Source organism: Saccopteryx leptura, chromosome 4 (genome assembly GCF_036850995.1).
Source record: "Saccopteryx leptura isolate mSacLep1 chromosome 4, mSacLep1_pri_phased_curated, whole genome shotgun sequence".
In the NCBI taxonomy this organism is placed as follows: Eukaryota; Metazoa; Chordata; class Mammalia; order Chiroptera; family Emballonuridae; genus Saccopteryx; species Saccopteryx leptura.
This window is the reverse complement of record NC_089506.1, coordinates 72,403,043-72,429,274: the sequence shown is the minus strand read 5'-3', so window position 1 is coordinate 72,429,274 and position 26,232 is coordinate 72,403,043. Positions and strand designations below refer to the sequence as shown.

General features: G+C 35.8%; 1 protein-coding gene across 16 annotated transcripts in view; it reads right to left on the bottom strand.

Moving 5' to 3' along the window:
* Nucleotides 1–26,232, bottom strand: part of MYCBP2 (MYC binding protein 2) — a 334,178-nt gene that overhangs the window by 188,122 nt on the left and 119,824 nt on the right. For all 16 annotated transcript variants that reach the window (XM_066380737.1, XM_066380743.1, XM_066380736.1 and 13 more), the window contains 6 exons: nt 21,385–21,504; nt 20,025–20,106; nt 9,871–9,988; nt 5,371–5,575; nt 4,244–4,397; nt 947–1,119 (listed from right to left, as the gene is read on the bottom strand). In XM_066380737.1, the coding sequence (XP_066236834.1) occupies nt 947–1,119; nt 4,244–4,397; nt 5,371–5,575; nt 9,871–9,988; nt 20,025–20,106; nt 21,385–21,504 (852 nt within the window). The remainder of the gene's footprint in view (nt 1–946; nt 1,120–4,243; nt 4,398–5,370; nt 5,576–9,870; nt 9,989–20,024; nt 20,107–21,384; nt 21,505–26,232) is intronic.

Genomic DNA, 26,232 nt, shown 5'->3' with positions numbered 1-26,232 from the left:
GTGCTCAACAAATCTTTTTATTTTTCTTTTAAGATTTTATTTATTTAGAGAGAGAAGGGGGTGGGGGAAAGAAGCAGAAATCATTGTTGTAGTTGCTTCTCATATGCGTCCGACTAGACAAGCCCAGGGTTTTGAACCAGCGACCTCAGCATTCTAGATCAGCGCTCTATCCTCTGTGCCACCACAGATCAGACAACAAATGTTCTAAGCCTTAAACAACATTTCACGGGCAAATACAACCAATAAACATTTTTGTCTGTGTGGGCAATTATTTAACTTTAACGGATGCTAGTTCTGGATGTTCACAATGATTACTAGGTGAAATCTGTGTGTGTTTGTGTGTGTGGGGGAATCAAGTAACATCTGTGATCTAGTAATTATAGTTAGGGATATGGTTTCACAATTCTACATGAACCTAACTGAATCTCTTTAAGGATAATTTTTAAAAGAAATAGAAGTTATATGTAAAAGTATAAATTTTCTAACAATATATAGAGAGAATGTTATATCTCAAATTAATTAAACAAGTGAGTTAATGTACTGTGTAAAACTGCTGTTAAGAAGTAGAATTTATAAAGTTAATATATTTTATAGAATTTTAAAATAATGTATATAAACATTATAATTATATATTTGAATATACAAGCTACATCTCTAAAGCTTATTTATTCAGGTTAAGCAAAAATTAGTTTTGAAAATCAACTATTAGACAAATTATATTTGGCTATTTTGTTTGGGTATATATGAATCTTTTATGGTATTGGTATTAATCTAATGTATTAGTTTCTGTAAGATAAATCTCTTAATAGGACTTAACCTCTTTTGCACCTAGCATATTATTTAACAAACATGACAAATTAGTATAGAAATTTAAAGTCTCTTTAAAAAATAGCACACATTAATAAAAATTAGCTAAAATTATCTGATTATCAAATAGCAAGCATACCTAAAATGTGCAAAGCTGCATGAGATCGGGTGGTAAGAGCCCTTGATCCTGTTGGTAATGCGAGTTCAGGGCTCAGAATACTGCATCTGGACTGCATATCTGTTGCAGAAGGAAGTCTAGCATCAGCAACCACTGCATTGTAACACCACAGTTCTCTAGTATTTGGTCGAAACCTTTCAAGAAATAGAATAATTACAACAATTCAACATACTGTTTCATTAAAAAAAATTTTAAGTATAATTGATGATACAGAAAATAACACAGGCCACTTAAATAGGACAAAATGCAGCTCATTACTTTTCATACCTGAACTAAACATATAAATAATTTGTCATTTTAAGCAAAATAATTTAAAGAAAACAGTAATATAGATCACAATATTTCATGAATATAGAGAACAGTACAGTTAACAATCTGATGTGTACATATACTGTATCTCCTCATGTATAAGACTCACCCCTTTTCAAAAACTTTTGGGTCTAAAAACTGGGTGCATCTTATACAGTGGTTGTAGACTTTTTACTTGCATTTCCTACTTTTTCGCACAGATGAGGAATTGTATTAATTTTATGATAAATAAAACTTGAGTTCAATAACTTTATGTGATACTTTTTCTTTTCAAATTTCTGGTCCCAAATTAAGGTGCGTCTTATACGTGGGAATGCCTTATACATAGGGTAATATGGTAGATAGGAAGTATACATACAATAAAAATTTTTCATTTTAAAAGTTGTAAGACAAAGGATATATCAAAAGAAAACATGTAAAATATACGCATGAGGCAAAACAACAATATCACAATGTATAAGAGCTCCTAAAAGCCAGTAATAGCCAATCAATCCAATATTAAAAGTGGGCAAAAGCCATGGAATCTTGTTCTAAGAAAGCAAATACAAATAGAATTGTGTAGATATTCAACCTTAATAATAAACAGTAAAGCAGCAATAAAAACTATAAGGAACCCCAAATGCCTTGTGATAGCTGTAAAATACAAATAGCCTACTACACAAAGCAGCCAGAAATTAGAAAAATAAACTGAAACTCAGATCCTGATGAAAGAAAAACACCTTCTAGCTATTTTACTAAAACATAGGAGAAGACTGTCCTTCATCTTTTAATCTGTTTCGGAACAAATGGCTAAATGATCAAAGACATGGAAAGGTATTTAAGATCACCTGTCCCATTGCTACCACCATATGTGAAAAAGGCAAGGTTCATCGACTGTATACTACATTTCTGAGTTCTGTTAAGAACCCACAGGCCCTGGCTGGTTGGCTCAGTGGTAGAGCGTCAGCCTGGCGTGCAGGAGTCCCGGGTTCGATTCCCGGCCAGGGCACACAGGAGAAGCACCCATCTGCTTCTCCACCCCCCCCCCCTTCCTCTCTGTCTCTCTCTTCCCCTCCCACAGCCAAGGCTCCATTGGAGCAAAGTTGGCCCGGGCGCTGAGGATGGCTCCATGGCCTCTGATTCAGGGGCTAGAATGGCCCTGGTGGCAATACAGCAACGTCCCAGATGGGCAGAGCATCGCCCCCTGGTGGGCATGCTGGGTGGATCCCGGTCGGGCGCATGCGGGAGTCTGACTGCCTCCCCGTTTCCAACTTCAGAAAAATACAAAAAAAAAAAAAAAAAAGAACCCACAGAAATGGATTTCATCATACAATTAGCATCTTTTGTTCTACTGTTATATCTAGTGAAAAGAATAAATTTCTAATTTAGTGAATATATCCAGAAACAAATTGTATACTATACTGACAATTTTTACTTTTTGTTAATGCAAATTTACTTCATTTGAAAATAAAACATTTAAGAATTATAGAAAATAGAGCATCAATTTAAAGCCTGTCTGAGAAAGACAAGTATAGTATAATTTCACTTATATGGGAACCTAATGAACAAAATGAACTAACAAAATAGAACAGACTGACAGGTGTCAGAGGAAATGGAGTTGGAGAGCTGGGTAAAAAAGGTGAAGGGATTAAGCAAAGAAAAATAACTTATAGGCACAGACAATAGTGTAGGAATTTCGTCAGGGAAAGGGGGATGAGGGGAAAAGGAGAAAGAGGGGGGATGGGTGATGATAGAGGGAAACTTGACTTGGATGGTTCAAACCAGAGTTTACTCTTTGGGTAACTAAATCTCTTGTACACTGACTTCTAATCAATAAATAATAAGGACAATTCTATCTTTAAACCATTAGCCTCTCTATCCCCTCCATTTTATATAACTGTGACTGCTCTAATTCTGGTTCTTAGTACCTCACATCTTCGTAAGAATTACTACAAGATGACTCACTTCTAGTTTCTTATTATCTAATTTATATTGTAGAATGCTGACAGGGAGATCTAAAAGCACTACTCAAACTCAACTCTGGCCTCCAGGACTTTTAACAAAATACCCAAATAAGACAGTAAGCTGATCAGCAACCTAATGAGTACTACAATTCCTTCACTCTGCATGCACGCCTCATCTGATGGGACTGAAAGCACACACAGGCAGAAGAAGGAAGACAATGAAAAACTCTTTTTCTCCTCCACACACATTATACTTCATACTTTCAACTTACCTGAATTCCTGCCTATTAAGGCAGGCCAAAAAAACAATGCAAGAGGAGGAAAAATAGTAAGTGCTTTTGAAGAGACACTCCTCCTATTAAGTAGTCAAAGCTAGAAACTCTAAGGGTAACTCTTTTCTTTACTCATTTTGTATGTAAAGCACCATAATGAATGTTAAACAAATACAATATAATTTATTGAGTCTCTTGTATACCTATATCCACCTCTACATTTTTATAATTTCTAGAGTTTAATAACCCTGCATATTTCTCTACAAATACAGGGATTTTGCTTTATGTACAATCCTGAAGGGCAAACTTTAACCTTATTCTCTACTGTCTTTGGCATAATTTCCTCTACACAGTTGGTAACAGATATTTATGGCATTAAGAAACAGAATACATTCTATACAATTTAAATAGGACTGCTGACAGATTAAAAACAATTAACAATGAAACTCTTGAATGTAAAATTGCTAATTATAATCACAGAAGCAAAGACTTTTATACTTCCACAGCACTTGCTATGTGCCTCTGCTTTAAGTTCTCCAATCCTCACAACAATCTATGAGGTAGATACTATTATTTTATAAATGAGAAAAGTGAGGAACACAAAGTCAAAGTAACTTCTCCAAAGGTACCCAGAAGGCAACTTGTGGAGCTGGGATAAACCAGAAGTCTTAGCACAAAAACATAATCTGATCAAAACTTATTTACTACTCTACTTTATAAACAGAGAAGCTTACCTCCAAATGACATCATATACAGGATCAAGACACACACCAAATCCTTGCAGATCCTCTTGTTCAGAGTCATTAAAAGTTTTACAACTTCCATCCACTTTATTTATCAGAAGACATTTAAATGGAGGAGGTTCTGTTATAGAAGCAGGTACCAAGCCTTGAGAGAAAATATTTACATATTTTAAAGATGCATTACCATTTTATATTTCCCCAACTTATAAGGTAAGTATTATTATCTCCACTTTATAGATAAAGAAACTAAAACTTAAAGAAGTTAAGTAACTAAAAATCCTTAAGTGGCAGAATTAGGACTAAAACCTCAGATTGTTTAAACACATGTTTTTAATATCTACACTATAGCACTCTATTATATAATTAATATTTTGGACACAAGTATGGATTGCTAAGTTTGATTTATGTAACCTCTAAAATTAATAATTTCTATAATTTATTAATAAGAACCAATACAGGAAAATTCCTCTTTTCAAAAGGTTTTACTACACTACAATTTAGCTTATATTTCTACCACTCTCTTGGTGATAAATACTTTGTTTTTTAGATTTCCAAATTATTCCATCTTCCAGCACACAAATATAAAAGGACACTTAAAAGCTTCCTTTAAATTTCTTCAGACAGCCCTGGCTGGTTAGCTCAGTGGTAGAGCATCAGCCTGGCATGCAGGAGTCCCGGGTTCGATTCCCGGCCAGGGCACACAGGAGAAGCACCCATCTGCTTCTCCACCCCTCCCCATCTCCTTCCTCTCTGTCTCTCTCTTCCCCTCCTGCAGCCGAGACTCCATTGGAGCAAAGTTGGCCCAGGCACTGAGGATGGCTCCATGGCCTCTGCCTCAGGCGCTAGAATGGCTCTGGTCACAACAGAGGAATGCCCCAGATGGGCAGAGCATCGCCCCCTGGTGGGCATGCCGGGTGGATCCCGGTTGGGTGCATGCGGGAGTCTGTGACTGCCTCCCCATTTCCAACTTCAGAAAAATACAAAAAGAAAAAAAAATTTTTTCTTCAAAGAAAACGAAAGGATACAAGGCTATATCTTACAATAGGAAAAAATGAATCATTTATTATTAATAAAAACAAGGATTTTTGGTGGGGATGTCCATTTGTTTTGGGTATTACCTATTATGTGTTTACTGGCAAAAATTTCTGATGTAGCCAGCACATGAGAATTAATAAGTGCTTCATCAATTCGTAAGAAAGTCTGGTCCCCACTTGCACCTATCCAGGTAGCTTTTCTTCCATATTTTGATCCAATGTTTGGCATAGGAGCTGGTTTTGCATTCCAATATGGTACATCCAGAATTGGTCTGCCCAGCTGTCCTTTCTAAAAGATTAAATATTATTAAATAAACAATTTATAATTTTTTATAAAAGAGACAGTAGACAAGAACAGGTCTATGAGACATTATTACTCATCAATTTTTTAAAAATAAATTAAATTCATATAAAATTTGTACCAAACATTTATAAAGAAATAAAATAATTTTCATTATTCCTAGGAATTCTCCCCCTAATAAAAAATAAAGTGCAGTATTAAAAAACTAACAAAGTTGAAATACTTTTCCATGTAAGTTATCTCCCTAAAATACTGTGACTGTCACCTACATTTAAATTAAAAATATAATACAAAATATGTTTAAAAATTAGTATTACAAATTGTTTATGACATTTTAAATTGACAGTATCATAGAAAGTCTACTAATTCACAGTCTGAAAACATTTGGTTTAAAAGAACAAACTAATAAATGCTGCAACTGTGAATACAATTAGAAAGGGACATTTTTTTTCACATGTAAGTTATTTCATTTACTTCAAAACAAAAATTTCACTTGTTTCCAAACAAACAAAAAACTCAATAGAAAGGTATGACAGCTTAAGCCAGCGGTTCTCAACCTGTGGGTCGCGACCCCGGTGGGGGTTGAACGACCAAAACACAGGGGTCCCCTAAAGCCATCGGAAAATACATATTTATTATACAATACATTTTTAAATAAAATATGTATTTCCGATGGCTTTAGGGGACCCTAAAGCTCTCCCCCCATACCAGTCCTCTTCCAAAATCCACTGAAGGGCAGAAAACGCTGCATCATGGCACCCAGGGTAATCTACAAGTAATGAGAATGAGAAACTATAGGGAAAAATAAAACAAAAACAAGAACAAGAGAGCCTGGAGCACTGCCAATAAATAGCCTGGTTATGTTTTCACCCAACTACCAGGTTTCTAGTGAGTTCTATCACTCCTTCTATCACCATAGCAAGAAAACACAGTCACAAATTGACTGTAAAAACACTTGAGCTTCAAGCCCTTGGATGAACCAGGGAAAGGTACAGTGACAAGCACATGACTGGAGAAGAAGCCAAAAAAAGTCAATGTTCATTCTCTTAATGACTATCCTTATTTTTTAACAAAAAAGAAGAGCATAAAAATGTAAATAGTGAGATAAGTACATTATATTTAGGGATACATTATGTGCTAGGCAAATGAGTTTGCAAAATATGTATTTTTTTGAGTTTGCTCACTTTTAGTGTTAAAAAATGGTGCTGGACAGAGCCAGGTATGTGATCTGTGAAACAGCAAATTACTTTCCTGCTTGGGCCATTGTCTTGCTAATGAGTGCTGGAAAAGAAGGAAGCCAAGATGGTAGAGAAAGAGAGAATGCAGAGCACTGAAGAAGAAGCAGAGTTTCTGTGGAGAGAAAGAAGGGAGAAGATGGACAGATGGGGAACCAGAGAGCTGAGGGGCTTTTGTGAGCTCTGCTGAGACTAGTGAGGCCTTTGATTCTAGGAGAAACCGGAGAAGATTCTCCTGGTTGTGGAACTGGAGAATGTGTCAGGGCTTTGGGAGCCCTGTGTGTTTGCTTGTCGGCTGGTATGAGACTTAAATAAAGGAATGGCCCATTTTTGGGCTCCACTGTTTCTAAACCGTGTGCCCAAATCTAATGGGAACTTGCATGTGAATGGCCGCAATGGCGGTGGCCCCTGGCCTTACATTATGCTTTTGGAAAGAAAATAAATTGATTATATTTTTCATTGACTATTAAAATAAATATCTATTCCTTTATTATCAACCAACAAATGTAAAGAAAAGCAGACCAAAAATAGGATAAGATGCCTGGATAGCATCATATGGATTCAGAATATGGTCATAAATAAATCACTTTAATGAATTTATTATTAAAGTTCTCAACTAGGACTTTTAGGGCTAGAGGACAGTAATGATTGTCTGATTTCAAATATTACTATCAACATTCTCCCTAAAACCAACAGAAAAAGCAAATAAAATTACACATTAATCAAGCCTTTAGCAATTTTAGGAAAGAACAGATTTCCTGACCTTTTAGGTTATCTGTAACCAGAGAAAAAAACAAATTGCAACAGAGTTTTCTCTAACCACCTGCCACTGCAATCCTGAGGGGATGGAGAGCACAAAAGGGGAGGCCCAGGAAGGAGAGAGGAGTATGGAGGACTTAGACATGGCAATGGCAAAATCATCCCCCCAAAAGAGAAAATCCAACCCTTAGTGTCAAAATACTAACTACAGGTAAGAGCTTGAAGGTTCATAGCACCAGCTTTAGGAAAAAGGCTTCCAAGTATGCAGGGTCATTTCTCCACCCACCTGACTAATATTAAAAGGTATGACAACACATTTTATTAACGAGACTGTGGAGAAATAGGCACCCTTATACATTCCTGGTGAAAATACAAAACTGGGGTGAATTGATAGTATTTCATGCAGTGAATAGAGCATAGGCCTAGGATGCAGAGGACCCAGGCTCAAAACCCCGAGGTCAATGGCTTCAGTGTAGGCTCATCCAGCTTGAACGCAGGCTTACCAGTTTGGGCACGGGTTCACTGGTTTGAGTGTGGGATAATAGACATGACCCTATCATCAATGGCTTGAGCCCAAAGTTGCTGGCTTGAGCCCAGGTAGCTGGCTTGAGCAAGGGGACACTAGCTCTGCTGGAGCCCCTCGGTCAATCGCATATGAGAAAGTAATCAATAAACAACTAAGGTGCCGCAGCAAAGAATTGATGCTTCTCATCTCTCCCTTCCTGTCTGTCTGTCCCTATCTGTCCACCCCTCCCGGTGTCTCTCACTTAAAAAAAGGAATATCACAAACTTACACAGCTATTAACTTTCAACCCAACAATCTTACTTCTCAAAGAAACTCCTCTAACAATTTTCATTACTATTATTTAAAGATATTGAAAAGTACTTAAATGTCCAAGCACATAAAATTGATAGGATAAAATGTATTTTCACAGTGGAATATTATGTAGATATAAATAAAAAAAGAATAACAGATCTTGAGACTCTGGTCAAGATAATGAAGCAGAAAAACTCTGAGCTAGTCTTCTCCCATGACTTCATCAAAATTATATAGTAATTAAATTATAGAGCACCTATCATTGAGAACCACCCAAACACTAGTCGAAAAGAATTCCTACAAATAAGAGCAAAAAGAAGAAACCACATCTAGACTGGTAGTAGGGGTAGAATCGTGAACTGGGCAGGTCCCACGCCTGTGGCGTGGCAATTAAGAACTCGCAGGGGCATCGCAGTTTCTGAGGTTCCCACTGAAGAGTAAGGGTCCCAGCCTCACACTGGGCTCCCCAGCATAGGGAACCAGTGCTGGCAAGAGGAGACCCCACAACATATGGCTGTCAAACCAGTTGGGACTGTGTCGGAAAAAGACAAAGGGCTATGGGACTGAGATGCTCCTTACAAAGGGCTGGCCCATAAACTCACTTTCTCATAAACTCACTCATTCCAAGCACCAGCAGAGGCAGCAGCTCAAATTGCCAGGGACACACCTAGAGGAACTAAATAACCTTTCTATGTTGAGGGGAATATGGGGGAGGGGGGGATGCATTCGGGGCGACACTAGAATCTATGTAAACACAATAAATTAAAATCAATAAAAATAATAATTCCCAAATAAAGATTTTTTTTTTAAAGTTCACATTCAAAACTCCTAATAATCAGCAGTTGCAAATTATATTCCAGGGACTTAGGTTCTGAATATTTATCCACATCAGAGATGGTACAGGCTTATCAGCAATCTTATGAAGCTTTTCCTTGAGCTCTACTATACTCACACTATAATAAATTCTCAGAGCATTTTCACTGTTCTCAAGCTTTGACAAAAAGAGATGACAGAGAGGCAAACAGACAAGAGACATAGAGATCGAGAAGGAAAGAAAAAGGAAACTATAATTTAACAAATCTAGTAAGAAAACTAGGCTTTAAAAAAGTTCTAAAATAGAATTCTACATGTTAAGAAAAAACAAATCTTTACAAATTAGATGAGAAATAAGTTTTCAAACAGCAGAAATAGCTCTACTGAACATTTAAAGGACTTAGACCTGTAATAAACATGTCTATTTTGAACACAGCTGTTAAATTCAATAAATTCTAATGCTAACCTAGAGAAGCAATTATTTCAAAGTAATGTCATTTGGGTTTTGCATGCATTGAAGGTGGAGACAGGAAATATGTATATGTAATAATTATAATACTGTGTAAGAATTTCTTTGAAACCAGAAAAAACAGCTAACATAGACAAATTATAAGTCAATGATACAATGCAATATTATTAATGCTTTAAAAATTCCTTACAGAAAAGCTTCCGAATGTGAAGACCTGTCCATCCATTAAAAGTACTGCCGTATGGTTGCTGCCTGCAGTAACCTGTGTGCTAGGGCCTGGCAACGCTTGAACAAGAGTGGGACATCCCCTAGGTTAAAAAATAGTAATAGTAAGTCAATACCTTACAAGATCCAACTGAAATAAAAAACGATAAACAATGCAATAAGGAGAAGAGGTAACAGGCACTAATAAGAATATTCAGTAAAAACTTGTCTAAGTGCTATATGCCTGTCTCTATTCTAGGTGCTCAGTATACAAAAAGATGAAAAAAAATCACTGACTTTAAAAGAACTTATTTAAAAGATTTCCTGAATTTATTACCCTAATTATAGATATAATTTTTAATTTTTCTCAAAGATTAATGCTACCTTTGCTGCAGAAGAAAAAAATTTTAAATCTTTTACAGTGAATGGCATATTAGAGATCTCTATAAATATTTGTTGGATGAAATAATCAAGCGATAATTTAACAAGAACTCACTCCAGGCACTATAAGAAACAATCTTATGTACTCTTTTCTACTTTTTTCCACTAGGCTATAATTTAAGATTTTAACACAGTAGTTAATGAATCAGAATACAGTGTTAACGAGAGGTACTATAGCAGTGGCTAAAAGCTTAAACTTAGTGTTAGATTGCCTGGGTATAAATCCTGGCTCCATCAAATAATAACAACATAACCATGACTCTGAACAAGTTACTTATCCTTTTTGCGTATCATTTTTCTCTGCTATAACAATGGAAGATAAACAATATTTAACCAATAGGATTCTTATGAACAATAAGGAAGTTCACATATGTCAAGCATTTGAATCAGTATGTGGCACACAGCAAACACTTAATAAATAGTAACAATTATAATAAATATATTTTTATCCATTCTTGTATCACTTTATTTACCATTTTTAAACATTTTTAGTAATCATTATCTGTAATTAGAATAATCATCAGTATAGAAATAGTCTACACCATAATAAAAGAGCTATTTTGAGAAAATGTTATACTATAAATTTTTTAAAATTACATAAAATACATATTCAATAATTTTCAGGCTGCAATGAAAAAGAAATCAAAAGAGGCAAAACTAGCAGCTGGAAACTTAATTTAAAATATTTCACAATAACTGAGTTATGATGAAGGCACAAACTAGGAACAGAGTGAAGTGAAAGGAATGAATGAACTTGACAGGTATGCGAAGAATAGAACTGATGAGACTTGGCAAATAACTGATACGAGTCAAGAATGGTTTTTTGCTTATGCAACAAGGTATATGGTAATAACATTCTTAGAGCTTAAGAATGAATGAAGCCTGACCAGGCAGTGGCACAGTGGATAGAGGGTCGGACTGGGATGTGGAAGGACCCAGGTTCAAGACCTTGAGGTCGCCAGCTGGAGTGCGGGCTCATCTGGTTTGAGCAAAGCTCGCCAGCTTGGACCCAAGGTTGCTGGCTTGAGCAAGGGGTTACTCGGTCTGCTGAAGGCCCAGGGTCAAGGCACATATGGAAAGCAATCAATGAACAACTAACATGTCACAACAAAAAACTGATGATTGATGCTTCTCATCTCTCTCCGTTCCTGTCTGCCTGTCCCTATCTATCCCTCTCTCTGATTCTCTCTCTGTCTCTGTAAAAAAAAAAAAATGAATGGAGATGATTAAAGATAGAAAAGAAGAGACCCTGGTTTTCATTCTGAGTCTCTTCTAACACTTTTGGTACAGACAGAAAAAAGGAAAGGTCATAGAAATCTAGGACATACTAGAGAGAGAACAAACTCTGGGAAATGTGATATGAAGAGGAAGGGTCACTAGAAGGTTTCAAAAGGGGGGAAATAATCTACATGCCAAATGCTCTGGAGAGACATATAAGTGACCACTTGATTTTTTAGCAAAAAGAAAAGTCTTTATGGTAGGAGTAGGCATAACACTGAAGTAGATGACAAGTTAACATTGGGACCAGACACTATGCAAAATCCCTTTGACCCCAAATGCAAGGAAGTAAAGGCAAAAATAAATGAATGGGATTATAATGAACTAAAATACTTCTATATAGCAAAAGTAACCAACAACAAAACAAAAGACAACCAACTGAATGGGAGAAGATATTTTCAAATAACAGCTCTAATAAGGGGTTAATATCCAAACTATCTAAAAAAACTCATACAACTCAACATCAAACAAACAATCCAATTTAAAAATGGGCAGAGGACCTAAACAGACAGCTCTCCCAAGAAGACAAACTGCCAAAAGATATAAAAAACATGTTCACCTTCACTAGCTATTAGGGAAATACAAATCAAAACTACAATGAGATACCACCTCATACCTGTTAGAATGGCTATTATCAACAACACAGGTGATAACAAGTGGTGGAGAGACTGTGGAGAAAGAGGCACTCTCATTTACTGCTGATGGCAATGTAAAATGGTACAGCTACTAAGGAAAACAGTATAGCAGTTCCTCAAAAATTAATAGAATTGCCATATGACCCAGCAATTCCTCTTCTGGGTATCTAACCCCCAAAAGCACTTGTAAACATTTAGTTTCAAAAATATACGCACCCTTACAGCACTATTTACAGTGGCAAAGACATGGAGACAACCAAAGCTTCCATTGACAGATGACTGGATAAAAAAGATGTGGCACATATATACAATGGTACTCTGCCATAAGAAAAGATAAAATACTACCAGTTGTGACAACATGGATGGACCCTGAGAACATTATGCTAAGCAAAATCAGTCAGTCAGGAAAAGCTAAGTACTGTATGATTTTGCTCACAGGTGGGTTATAAAACTGAAAATCATAGACACAAGCAACAACTCTGGTGGTTACCAGAGGGAAGGTGGTGAAGGAGGGTAGTAAAGAGTAAAAGGGGCCAAATATATAGTGACAGAAAATGACCTGTCTTTGGGTGTTGGGCACACAAAATGCAATATACAAATCATGTATCATAGAAATGTACATTATGAAACCTATATGATCCTATTAACCAATGTCACCCCATAAACTTAATAAAATAAAAATAATGAAAAATCATTAATTAAAAACAAAATAATCTCTGTAGGAAAAAGGAAAAGAAAGAACTAACATCTAAAGGGAACAGGAAGCTGAAGGAGAGGCTTTGTTCCCACAAGACAATAGAGATTTGAGGAAGTTTAAAAGGTTGATTAAAAATAAAGTGGCTAAAGATACAGGTCAAAGAGGAGACAAGAAACAAAACTTGATTCCTAGGGACATGGTAGATAAGCTTCCTAACAAAGACAAGACCTGAGCTCTCTCTTTCAATGTTACATTAAAAAGGAACAAAGTAGTAGTATGGATGCAGGTAGGTTTGCAGAGTTGGCAGGCTCAAGAATTTCCCACCTAATAGTTTTTATTGTTGTCCCAACAAAGGCCATGTGCTGGAAGGAAAAAGGAAGTAGGTGAGCAGAGAATTTGAATATTACAGAAAAATATTCAATGATGATGAATGGAACAAATAATATACCTACACCAGAAGCTTAAAATCCAATCCAAAGGGCTTTGTGAAGTCTTTAAATGAGCTTCAAGAGATCTGTGAACCTCCTAAATTTGTGAGTCAATTTTTATGTATATATTCTTTTATCTATTTATTCTGAAAAGAGTACATATCTTTCATCAAATTCTCAAAAGGTCATAAACTAAATAGTTCAAAACTACAAAACAGGAAGATTACTGCCCATTATGGTAGAATTGGTTGAATTTGGAATACATGTAACAATCTGTATATGTGCAGTGATTTATATTTTTTTCAGATGCCTGTTAGACATGGAAAATATAGATAGACTGATTCATGCTTGAAATCTTACCATGATTTAGCATCAAGACCAAGAAGGTCAGAAAATTGAGGAGAGTGGTAAAAGTCTAGGTGAACAAAATAAATAACAATTTCTTTTTCTTTCTTCTTTTTTTTTTTTTTTTTAGTGAGGGGAGGGGAGGCAAAGACAGACTCTTTCTTGCATGTGCACCAACCGGGATCCACCCGGCAAGCCTACTAGGGGGCGATGCTGTACCCATCTGGGGCCTTTGCTCCTTTGCAACTGTAGTCATATTTTTTTTTTTTTTTTTTTTTTCCATTTTTCTGAAGCTGGAAACAGGGAGAGACAGTCAGACAGACTCCCGCATGCGCCCGACCGGGATCCACCCGGCACGCCCACCATGGGGCGGCGCTCTGCCCACCAGGGGGCGATGCTCTGCCCATCCTGGGAGTCGCCATATTGCGACCAGAGCCACTCTAGCGCCTGGGGCAGAGGCCGAGGAGCCATCCCCAGCGCCCGGGCCATCTTTGCTCCAATGGAGCCTTGGCTGCGGGAGGGGAAGAGAGAGACAGAGAGGAAAGCGCGGCGGAGGGGTGGAGAAGCAAATGGGCGCTTCTCCTGTGTGCCCTGGCCGGGAATCGAACCCGGGTCCTCCGCACGCTAGGCCGACGCTCTACCGCTGAGCCAACCGGCCAGGGCCCATTTTTTTTTTTTAAGCACCTGAGGTAGATACCACGGAGCCATCCTCAGGGCCAAGAGTCAACTAACTCCAATCGAGCTATGGCTGCAAGAGGGGAGGAGAAGAGAGACAGAGAGAGAAGCGAGAGGGGAAGTGGGGGAGAAGCAGATGGGTGCTTCCCCTGTGTGTCCTGGCCGGGAATCGAATCCGGAACATCCACTCACGGGGCCGACGCTCTACTACTAAGCCTAGCAGCCAGGACAATAAATAACAATTTTTAACTTAGGTAGGAAATTAAGTAAAAAGGGTGAAACAGAGTAAAAAAGTAGAGGGCTATATAGAGAATAAAGTCAATGGCCAAGTAAAGTAAAGTTAAGTAACAAAAGAAACTGTTATCAGATTATAGGTTATATAAACTTAAGAATTCAGAGCTGGCATGACCAGGCGGTGGCACAGTGGATGGGGCGTTGGACTGGGATGTGGAAGACCCAGGTTCGAGACCCTGAGGTCGCCAGCTTGGGCACGGGCTCCTCTGGTTTGAGCAAGACTCGCCAGCTTGAGCCCAAGGTCACTGGCTCAAGCGGGGGGGGGGGGGGGGGGGGGGGTCACTCATTCTGCTGAGCCCCCCCCCCCCCCCCCCCCCCCCCCCCCGTCGAGGCACATGTGAGAAATTGGTCGATGAGCAACTAGGGAGCCACGATGGAGAATTGATGTTTCTCATCTCTCTCCCTTCCTGCCTGTCTGTCCCTATATATCCCTCTCTCTGACTCTCTCTCTGCCACAGAGAAAAGGAAAAAAAAAAAAAAAGAATTCAGAGCCAGAGCTGTGTGTGCTAGATCCAGGTCTTGGGCAAAACCACCATAAATATGGAAGTAAAGTTTTTTAGATATAAGAATGTCAGGTAAGTATATGGTATGGGATCATTCACATGGATATTAAAATCATTCACGAGCATGACAAGACAGACTGAGAAAATGCTATGAGGCAGATACTAAATTTTCAATATATGAAAGGCAGTGACTGAAAGGTAGGTGGGTAGGTAATAAAAGCGGAATAGAGCATAATAGAGTCATATGATTAAGAAAGTGGTAAAAGGTGGAGTGGTTCTCCCACTCTAAGACATGGGAAGTTTCAGCAAATAAACAATTACCCCTTCAAAAGGCTGCTTGGTAAACTAATGCTCTCATAGAAATGTCCAGTTCAATTCAAACAAATAATAAAATGGAAAGTTCCTATAACTGTTTACTTGTCTGCTGTTTACAAAGCACTTCTACATATGAAATATATCATTGCTTGATAAAATAATTCTATAGGTAGATCTAGATTTTCCCAAGGGTTAGTGGCAGGTCTTCTAATACATTACCTTTGAACTCTTTCCATGATACTAGTGAGCCCATTTATTAAATAATTTGGAAAACAGGAAGAACAGAAAAGAAAAACCGTGTGTGTAGGTGCATACCAACACTTTAAATATACTATGTTAATTCTTCAGCAATCTTAATTTAAACTAAAGCTTGGTAAATTACTGTATATAGTTGGTAAGAGATGACGCAAAGATTTGAACCTTGTCTAAATTGGTCCAAACACTGTGATGGGATAAAATATTAATGCAGAAGGATAACTGTAAAGCAAGAGAAAGACGAAACTCAGAAACACTGAAAGAACTAGCAAAATTCCACTGGAAAAGGAGAATAAAGGCATCTCTACTATACAGTCTCTTTCCCAGCATTCAGGTGTAAGCTGACTGAAAATGGTAAACGAATTTAGAATTTGGAAATTTAGGAGCTTACTGGACAAAATAAACAAAAAAAGAGAGCTGGTAGATTCATGGCATGAGTGAATACATAAAAGCCCTCATAAGCTCTCTGACATTCACTCTAATAAGCAGCAATAATAACAGGTAACATTTATTGAGCACTTACTGTATAGGGCTAGGCCCTGTGGTAACATGCATTATCTCACTGAATTCTCACAACAACCTTCCGAGGAAAATATACTTACTCTCATTTAATAGAGAAAGAAACTGAGACACAGGAAAGTTCAATAAGTTGGCCAAGGTCATATAGGTACCAAGTGAAAGAATCAGGACCCAAACTAGAGACTGAATTCAGTCATTTTGGTAAGTCAACACAATAAATAAAGAAAATATGAGTAACATTTTTTTTTATCTTACCACCATACACACTGCAATATTTATCTTATATTAATCACACACTACAATGTGTGCTATACAATAAATTCCAGTGAAAAAACATTTGATTACTAGAAAGTTAAAAAAAAAGAGCCGCCCACTGTACACTTATTTCAACTATATAAATATTTTGCTTTGTGGTAATTTGTATGCAATAGGGGCTTTGTTCCTCTGGGATTGCTTCCCCATATAAGTGGTCAATTCCTCTCTGAATTAGTAACACAACTCTTGACTGCTGCTTCCCAAGTCCCAATAGATCCAGACAGAGTAACTAGAACTTATAGCAGAAACAGTTTTGACTAATATTTGTTTAATCCATCAGGCTCAGTTTACAGGCATTATTTCATTTAGCTTTCCCCACACCACATATACTCAGCTGTACAGTTAGACTCAATCTAGAGAACCAGGAGTGGAAATTTAATATTGGAAAAGAACAACTTTGGGCGGTAAAAGCAAATTCCACCAGTTTTAATCTTCTTAACAAACTCTAATATTTTATTTTCAACAGGAAATGCTATCATTTTTTTTATAAAAATGATAAATTAAAACTATTGAACATATTTAGAAGATTGTTATGACACTGTAACCTGAGCCAGTCACTGCAAATCAAGGAATGTTATTTACTGGTATAATCAGGACCATGTAATAATGTTTCTTTGGTAACGTCTTCATTTTAAAAGCTGACATGAGCACGTTCCCGTTCACCAACCATTACACTTTAATGTGGTCTAGCAGGATCTTGTGCTTATTCTGTTCATTCTTCATATTTCAGTTACCTGAGGGCTGGGATTTGATTATAGTCATGATTTCCACAATTTCCCTTCTATGTAGTCAAGACCCTGAAATATAACTATTTGCCAATTTTCTGTGGGATGACATCCAAGTACGGTCAGATCTGTGAAGTGCTCTCCTTGCTGCCCACATAACTGATGTTTCATCACATCTAACTGCAATGCAATTCTCCCAGTTTATATCATGACTCACAAAATAATCACCAACTAAATAACAACAGCAATAATGATGATGATGGTCACAATAATAATAATAAACCCTCTTTTGTGTCATGCATCTTCAGTGAAAAACAGAAAAGTTATGAAATTCTTCTCTATACAAACTAGTACAAGTCCTGACTCAGTCTATACATATTAGAGAGGCTTTTCAACTGTGAAGCAAAATATCTGTTACCTCTAACACCTGTGATGGTAACTGCTCAACCCTGCAAACCGTTCATATTCTGTCAGATCCAATGTCCAATATCCAAACGTCATATATAGTGACATTTGATAAAGTAATTTTGCCAAATACCTTTTGCTCTTTTTATTAGCACAGTATTTGTCACTAAGATTGTAATAGTTCTACAAACCTTTTGACCACAGTGTCAAATGTATACTGTTATTATATATTTAGTGTTCAACTGAATCATACCTCAATTTTCTCCTCTCATTAACAACATTGATCAAAGTAACTGAGGACATTTCCATTTTATTCCCATTTTGTGTGCACTATAAATGGATCTGACCTTACCCTCCAGGGACAGATAATAGTTCTCAATCCTAGATGAGCATCAGAATATCTGGAGAGTTTTAAAAAAGGGAGATGCCACCCCTCACCCCCAAAACACACCTCTTAGAAATTCTAGATGTAGAATCCATACATGATATGCTTGAAGTTCCCCAAGTAAATCCAGTGTGCAGCCAGGATTAAGAATCAATATATTTGCTATATAAATGGCATACATACTTCCATCCCTGCCACAGTAATGGAGTAGTTTCAGAATAAAGTAAAAATACTGGATTTTATTTAATGATCAGAGTAATTCACTGTATGTGAATGAGAAGCCATATAGGTCCTGTTGATTTGGTAGATATCTTATAAATACAAGGGATAATATTATAGGCAGAACTGAAAGACAAAGAGAAGGTTCATGTGGCAAACTGAATTGATGAGTTAAGTCTGGCCTGAAGCTGCCTACATATGTCCAGCCTTCATAACTAAGCCTGGTTTCAACAGTGAGCAGCCACACATGTGCATCCCTCATATCTTCAAGACAATCTGGGCAGGGAACACAGCTGACTGAGCCTCCGATGCTGTCCTTCTGGATCCATGAGGCTGTTCTTTACCTGGGATGCTAACAGCCTGTGACTGAGCCCAGTGAAGGTATTAACACTGGCCCATGCTGCCCAGTTGGGGGCTCTTTGAAAGGCATCAGTGGCTTGAGGACACCCCATTGGCCTGGCTGAAACTCTCTCATAATCCAGACTCTTTCTACTCCATACCCCTTCCTTCTTTTTTCCCAGGGTCGCATCTACATTGTATCTGGAGGTTTTCCCTTCCTAGTCCTGCTCTTTTCCCTTTTATCTTTCACAGGAGCTTTCTCCCAATAAATTCTTTGTACATCTAATCTTGTCTTAGTATCTTCTAGGAAGACCTGAACTAATAAAGAAGAACTTTTTATACTCTTGATCACAAACACTCTCATTGATTAAGTAGGATATGGATTTAGCTGCTGTAATGAAAGCCAAAGTTAACAGGGACTTAAACAAGACAGAAGTTTCTCTCTCAGGTAAGCATCCAACTGCAAGAAGCAGATGTGAGAGTCCCACAGTGTCAGGGTCCCAGAAAATTGCTACTATGTAGCTCTCCCATTCTCAATACATGATTCCCAACTTTTGATCACCATGATGACTTCTCCAGTTCTTGCCACCACGCATGAATTCCCAGCAGCAAGCAGGGAGGGGAGAAGGGGAAATGAAGGGTATTCCCTTTCAATAGCGTGGTTCCAAAGCCGTATGTTTCTTTAGTATACAGCGCCTTATCTTGCTGCAATGGAGGTAGGAAAATAAGTCTTTAGCTGCCTGTTCATGTCACCAACTAAAAGTTGACTACCAATTGAATAGAAAAAAATGGATATTAGCACATATCTAGCTGTCTCCACCACAATCAGCTTTCCTCAACGCTGAATAAGTCAAAACAGTTTCTCTAAGAGACCGTTATGTTTTACTTAAAAATTATTCAAAGCTTCTATAACTTCTTTTTAATTTTGGACCAGAATTTCCAAACATACAACATTAAGGAATATAAATGAATCCACTACTGATTTTTTAAAATTTAATTAGGAGATATTTGATGTTTTTTCAATTGCATGAGCAACCTTTAAAAAGATAATAATTATTAGAAATATAGTAGCATTTTTGTGATAATCATAATCATGCACATTTTAACTATATAAAATGTGAATAAACTTTTCTACTGAAATTACAAATGTATCCCCACAAAAGCACTCAACCATAAAATCAAGAATCACCTATAATACACAGGCTACCCTCTGTAAAACAGTGGTATAAATACTACTTCAAGTATAGAGATATATAATTAGAAAAAAGGGAGAAAAAAGGGAGGGAGGAAGCGAGAGAGGGAGAGAGGGAGGGAAGGAGGAGGAAAGACTTTAAAACCCAGTACTTTAACACAAAAAGCTAGAGTACCTGGAATTGACATCCCCATGTCCTAGCTGCCCGTGCTGCCCATATCCAAATGTGTACACATCTCCGTTTTCCATTAACACCACTGGAAAAAAAAAGTTCTATCATTTCATTATGTGCATTTTATATTTCTATCACATTATAGTAAAAGCAGTGTAATTTTCACTATTTAATCTTTACAGAGCCATTAAAATAGGCAATTGAAGCAAAAGTTCATTTTTAACAAAAGTATTTTAGTTCTGTAAAATTTTGTGTAGGTTATAAAAGTACATATTTTTCATAATACATATTTTAAAATTTTTATAAATGTCATTTAATAACATTAACATTTAATAAAACATTGGTTTGGGTTAACAGTAAATTTTTTAAAATAATAACTACATATAAAATATAGTTCTCTCATATCTTGGCTAATTATATAAATAGCAGACAGATTTTAGCTCTGCATAATTATGTACATACACATCAATAAAATGTCAGAACTTTAATATCTCTCAATACCTTATCAAATAGGGAAATATATTTAGCATCAAAAGGAATTAACATTTTTTAAATAAAGGTTGAATAGTACAATCTAAGCTACATAACCTAAATGCAATACTTTACTAAGAATTTAATTATTTACTACATTAAAAAAAATTAATTTGTTGGCCCTGGCCAGCTGGCTCAGCGGTAGAGTGTAGGCTTGGCATGTGTAAATCCTGGGTTCGATTACCAGCCAGGGCACATAGGAGAAGAGCCCATCTGCTTCTCCTCCCTAACCCCCCTCTACTTTCTCTCTGTCTCTCTCTTCTCCTCCTGCAGCCAAGGCTCCATTGGAGCAAAGTTGGCCCGGGTGCTGAGGATGGCTCCATGGCCTCCACCTCAGGCACTAGAATGGCTCCCGTTGCAAAAGAGCAACTGCTCAGATGGGCAGAGCATCACCCCCTGGTGGGCATGCCAGGTGGATCCCGGTCGGGTGCATGAGGCAGTCTGTCTCTGCCTCCCCCCTTCTCACTTCAGAAAAATACAAAGAAAAAAAATTTAATTTGTTGATGTGCATTTCTCATTGAACAGTAACAAAATAGGGGACCAGATTAAAAAAAAATCACAGAATTCTAGAGTCTAAAAAAATTTCAGGGATTATTTCATCTACAGGAATTTTCTGAATTGAATTGTAATATAAATCCATCAGAAGACAGACTAGAAGTTAGATCTCTAGTCAAGTATCTATTCCAGCATGTCATAGATTTTAAAAGGGATTCTGTAATAAATACAAAGTTTTTAACACACAGTTAACAGATTGTATTCATCTATACTAAACAAATAACTGATTTAGCACAATTGTAAAAATGCAGTTATACCCTAAATTTCCAGCTGCTACCTGAATGGTGAAATCCACAGGTGACTTGTACTGCCCGGAGCTCACAATCAAATCGCACTGAGCCAGGAGGGTATGTTGTGATTTTACTTGCATCCTTTTCTCCTCGTTCTCCACTTCCATCTGTTAAGTGTCATAATTTATAATTAAGCCATTATTCATTTTCCAAATAAAATTTTAAAACAGTTTAATATGGAAGAACAAGAGAAAATTGTTAAAAGGAACAAGCAAGAAGAATCTGCAACTGTTAGAAGTGATAGATCAAGAATCTACCTGCAAAGAAGCAATTTTGAAAAGATATAGTACTATATATTTGTTTGAAAATATTGCTAAACCAATAAAAAGAGATCGAGTTATGAATAAAACCTATTAAGCATATCAGTTATGTAATATAAGTGGGTCATTAAATTACAGAAACAAAATTCTAAATGTAATAATTTATATGGGAAAATTTAGTTTGCACAAAAGTAACTGCATGCAAAATCATTTAACTATTTTTTATACTTAGTGATATTGTTAGTACTAGTCATTAAAAAAAAATCCTAGTTGACTCACAAGTGACTTAGATTTCCCAAACAATCTTAGAAAGGCTAACCAGTCGACCAGTATTGCTAAACTCAAACTTTAAAAATTTATTAATACTAAATAACTTTACACAATATATCGTAGTTCAATGGCTTACTCTCATTCATTCATCTTTCCTGTTCCACCTTGCCCCACCATCACTCTGCTTTGTGCTTTTTCTTCTGACGCCCAAGCACTAACTACTCTCAGCTAAATCTTTCTGATTTCATTCCCATTTTTCCTTCTCTCTTCTTATAATTTCTCCTTAAGCTTGCTTTAGACCCTCCCTGTTTTCTATACTTGACTTTAAATATTCTGGCATTCTAACCATAAAATTAAAAAGCATACTCCAGAACATAAAAACTTTAACTGGAAATGTGTAAATAAAGAAGGCAATTTATTTTTCCTAATCTAAAACTATACATTAAAATATGACCTCTGTATCATCAAGATTCAAATTACTTGCACATGGAATGTCAATATAGAAGAAATTTCAAAAGGTCAATTAGTCTAAGCCACTCTCTTGTGGCAAAACAACTCTGAACAAGTGTGTTCAGCAAATACACATGTGGAGCTACAGACACACATTTTTTATTCTGTATTTTCACTGCCCATTTTAGAATAAAACAAAATAAATCAAATTATTTCATGTTATTATCCCTTTTTATCTAATATTTCTAACCATCAGTAATATCCAAGTAAGACAAAATTGGCCTAAATTATGATTTTCCTTTCTATAAAACAAAAGGACTATCATTTTGAAAAGCTTTAAACTCTTTATAACACTAGGACAGTAAAACCTCACTAATTCGGAATAATACAGAATGGCTGGCCTATATGACTTACTGAAAAGGTCTCAATCACAGAATAATTAAGGAAAAATTCAGTTTTATTACCTTGTTCAAGCAGTACAGACTACAGATTAAACTAAATGCTACAATAAATAAAAAGTTGTCAAAATAGGCCTATATAACATAAAAATGTACCATAAACATAAAAGTCCTTTAACATACAAGAATTAATTGCTCGGCCCAGAGGTTGAAGGCACGTTGAAGGAATCCTTTATTTCTTGAGCCCTTGGTTTGAAAAGCTAGTGATTTTAGACAGGTTTCCCCTTATAAGTATGACCCTGAAAATTCAGAGGAAGAAATTACTTTGAATTTTTACTCAAAAAAGATCACAAATACTGCATCTGAAGTATCATAAATTCTGAATTAGTGAGAGGTTTTACTATAATAGGATAAAGAATATGATTCCACTTCTGCTAAATTGTCTAATGTGGGTTTGCCAAGAAAGGATGGGCTCCAAAAAACCCAAAAAAAACCCAAAACCCCACAACATTTAGTTTCAGTCCATCCAAAACAAAACATACTCTTAGTTCAAAGATTCCTCAACTTGGAAAGACAGTGGAATGGTTAAACATAAACAAGGGCCTATATTAAATAAGCAAGCAAGCAGCTTCCAAAGAGTATTTAAGTAAGATGAAAGATATATAGAAATTTCACAGCTTTATCACCACTGGTAAAACATCTAATTATTAAAACCAAATCTGATTTAACAAAGAAAACAAATTGTGTTCATATGATTTTGCCAGACTTAACTAAATTCAATATTCCAAGTATCATTCCACTTTATATAAATGGATTGATGCCCAGTTATAATCTTTTACCTCTAAATTTAGTATTTTGCCCTCTTTTTTCAGTCAGAGATTAAATATAAATACAAATCCCACAATAGAGACATAGCATCAGGGAAGGAGAAAAAAAAGCCTAGTAATTTACTGATTAAAACCATAGTGATCAAAAGAGTTGCAGCTAGTATTTAAAAGTAAAAATAATAATAGAAACATTTTGTTCAAACTCATCTAAATAAACGTATTTACATTAAATAATTATTAAAAATAATGAAAATATTAATATAAATAAAATAGGAATGAGGCTTTTGATCATTATCAGCAGCAGTGACAGAATTTTAAAATATATATACTGTATCTGTATTTGATGTGAGTTAAAAAAATGAAATACCATTCTAATACTTTAGAAATTTATAAAAGTTTATCAAAGATAAATGGTACCTAATAAATAGCCAAAAATTTAGTTGTAAATTCCAAGTAAAATTCAGGAAGATTAATTCTAATCAAGTTCATTATTCAATAAAGTGTTAATAAGCAGCAATAAAATTAATCTCACATTTGTAGGAAAAATAGTTGGTCTCAATATTCTTACAAGTGGCCATTTAGGTATAAGCATATCTATATTTCCCCTAATATTAGTATGTTCATACATATATCATGTGATATTAAAACTATAAAAGCTATAAAGTTTTGACAGATATATACCTAAAAAATGTGTATATACACATTACTTATGCATATTTGTGTACATACACAGAGAAAGAAGATTCAGTATCTAAAGGACTCTAACTTACTTTAATTTTTATTTAAACCTATACTTTTTTGGATAACCTTATGGTCATGTACATCACAAAATGTATCACAGCACACAGTGAGTACTTCAAGCAAAATCACTCAAATAAAAGAGTAAAGCAGTAACAAGTACAATTTGCTAAACACTTGGCTCTGTACTAAACACTGTGAAAATTTACATAGCACAGTGGACAAAAGCTTTGGGGCATTAGAGTCTAAGAGACTTGAATTGTAATCCTGGCTCTATTTGTTAGCTGTGTGACAACTGGACTTGGTAAGTTTTAGCTTTCCGATCTATTAAATAGCAATAGTGGTAATTACCTCACAAGGCTTTGATGAAGGTTAAGTAAAATAATGTATAGAAAGTTCTCAATATTTGTAAGTATTGCTTTCTTTAATCAATACAATAACCCAATGAAATAGATATTGTTATTGTATTTTGCAGTTAGAAAAACCAAAGCTTAGAGAAATTAAGTAACCAAAACAAAGTAATAAATGGCAGAGAGGTTTGGAAGTTTAATCAAAAATAAGGCTCATGCATTTTATCACCACCAAATGGCTGACATTTTAAATCTTTTGCGAAAACAAACTACATATTTAACAAATCTCAACTTTTGTACCTTTATAGGATAACTCTTAAAAAAGCAAAGAACTCAATTCAAAGAATTAAAGTGTTCATGGATAATTTCTATTTACAAAGCATATATATATACATGTACTTACATCTATATCTTAATTTTCATATCAACATAATCAGTCAGAAATTATCATTCTTATTTTTAAAATAAGAAAACAAAAGCCAAAAAATTTAAGAAATTTATGAATGGCCATATAGTTCTAGCTAAATGACAAATTTAGGATAAAAACTGAAGCCTAATTCCAAAATATTTCCATTACACCAAACCATTTCTAAACAAAACAAAAAACATGTAAAATACACACAGATCTTTTTCAGTGTGTCTCGGGATTTTCATATCATTCACTTTAAGGCAGATTTCAAGACTACCTCCAAAACAATTCAAATGTCCTTAACTAGGAATACTACATTAAAATATTTTTCTATGTAAGTCACTGAACAGTTAATACATAAATTAACCCAGATATCTTTTTTAAATATAGTGTATAGTAACATAAAAACACCTTACTACATGTTATATGGATTATATGTTATACTTATTGATTCAGTTTTGAATACTCTATTTTGCCTCTAGCCAAAATTTGCCCTTATAGAATGTATTCTGTGACCTTCTCTGAATTCTCTTCAATCAGCCAGAAGCTCTCCAACCAGTAGTGGGATTGAGTCACATCGCACTGGTTCGATACCTAATTTTTTATTGAGTTCGGCAAACTGGTTGTTAAAATGGCACTTGTAATCAGGGTTCTCTCTAAGGTGGGCGCCTGGGCAGCTGCTCAATGTGGAAATCACAAATTTACATTCCTTACTCTTTAATGTTCATTTATGCAACAGTGTATTCTAAGCAGCTATAGTGATGTTCATTCTGTCCACAGGTGAAAAAAATTGTAAGTAAGGATGCCAATCAAGAAGCAATAAGGAAATATCTTCAATAATAGTTTCATTGTTTTATGTCAGGTATTATTTAATATTTAATTAATATTTTAAAACGCTTCTAACATAATCTAGTTTGTGTACCCTCTTTATGGTTCTGATTTAAGTATTAAATACATGAAATAATAAACTACCTTTTGATATATCTTTTTTGATACTTAAAATGGTCATTAGGGTAGATAACCAGTATTAACTTATTTTAATCCTACCAGTGTCACCAACTTTCCATATCAGAATTCATGCCTGTTAACAATAAATACACAGTTCTTACCCTCCAAACTCCCGGACAAAAAAA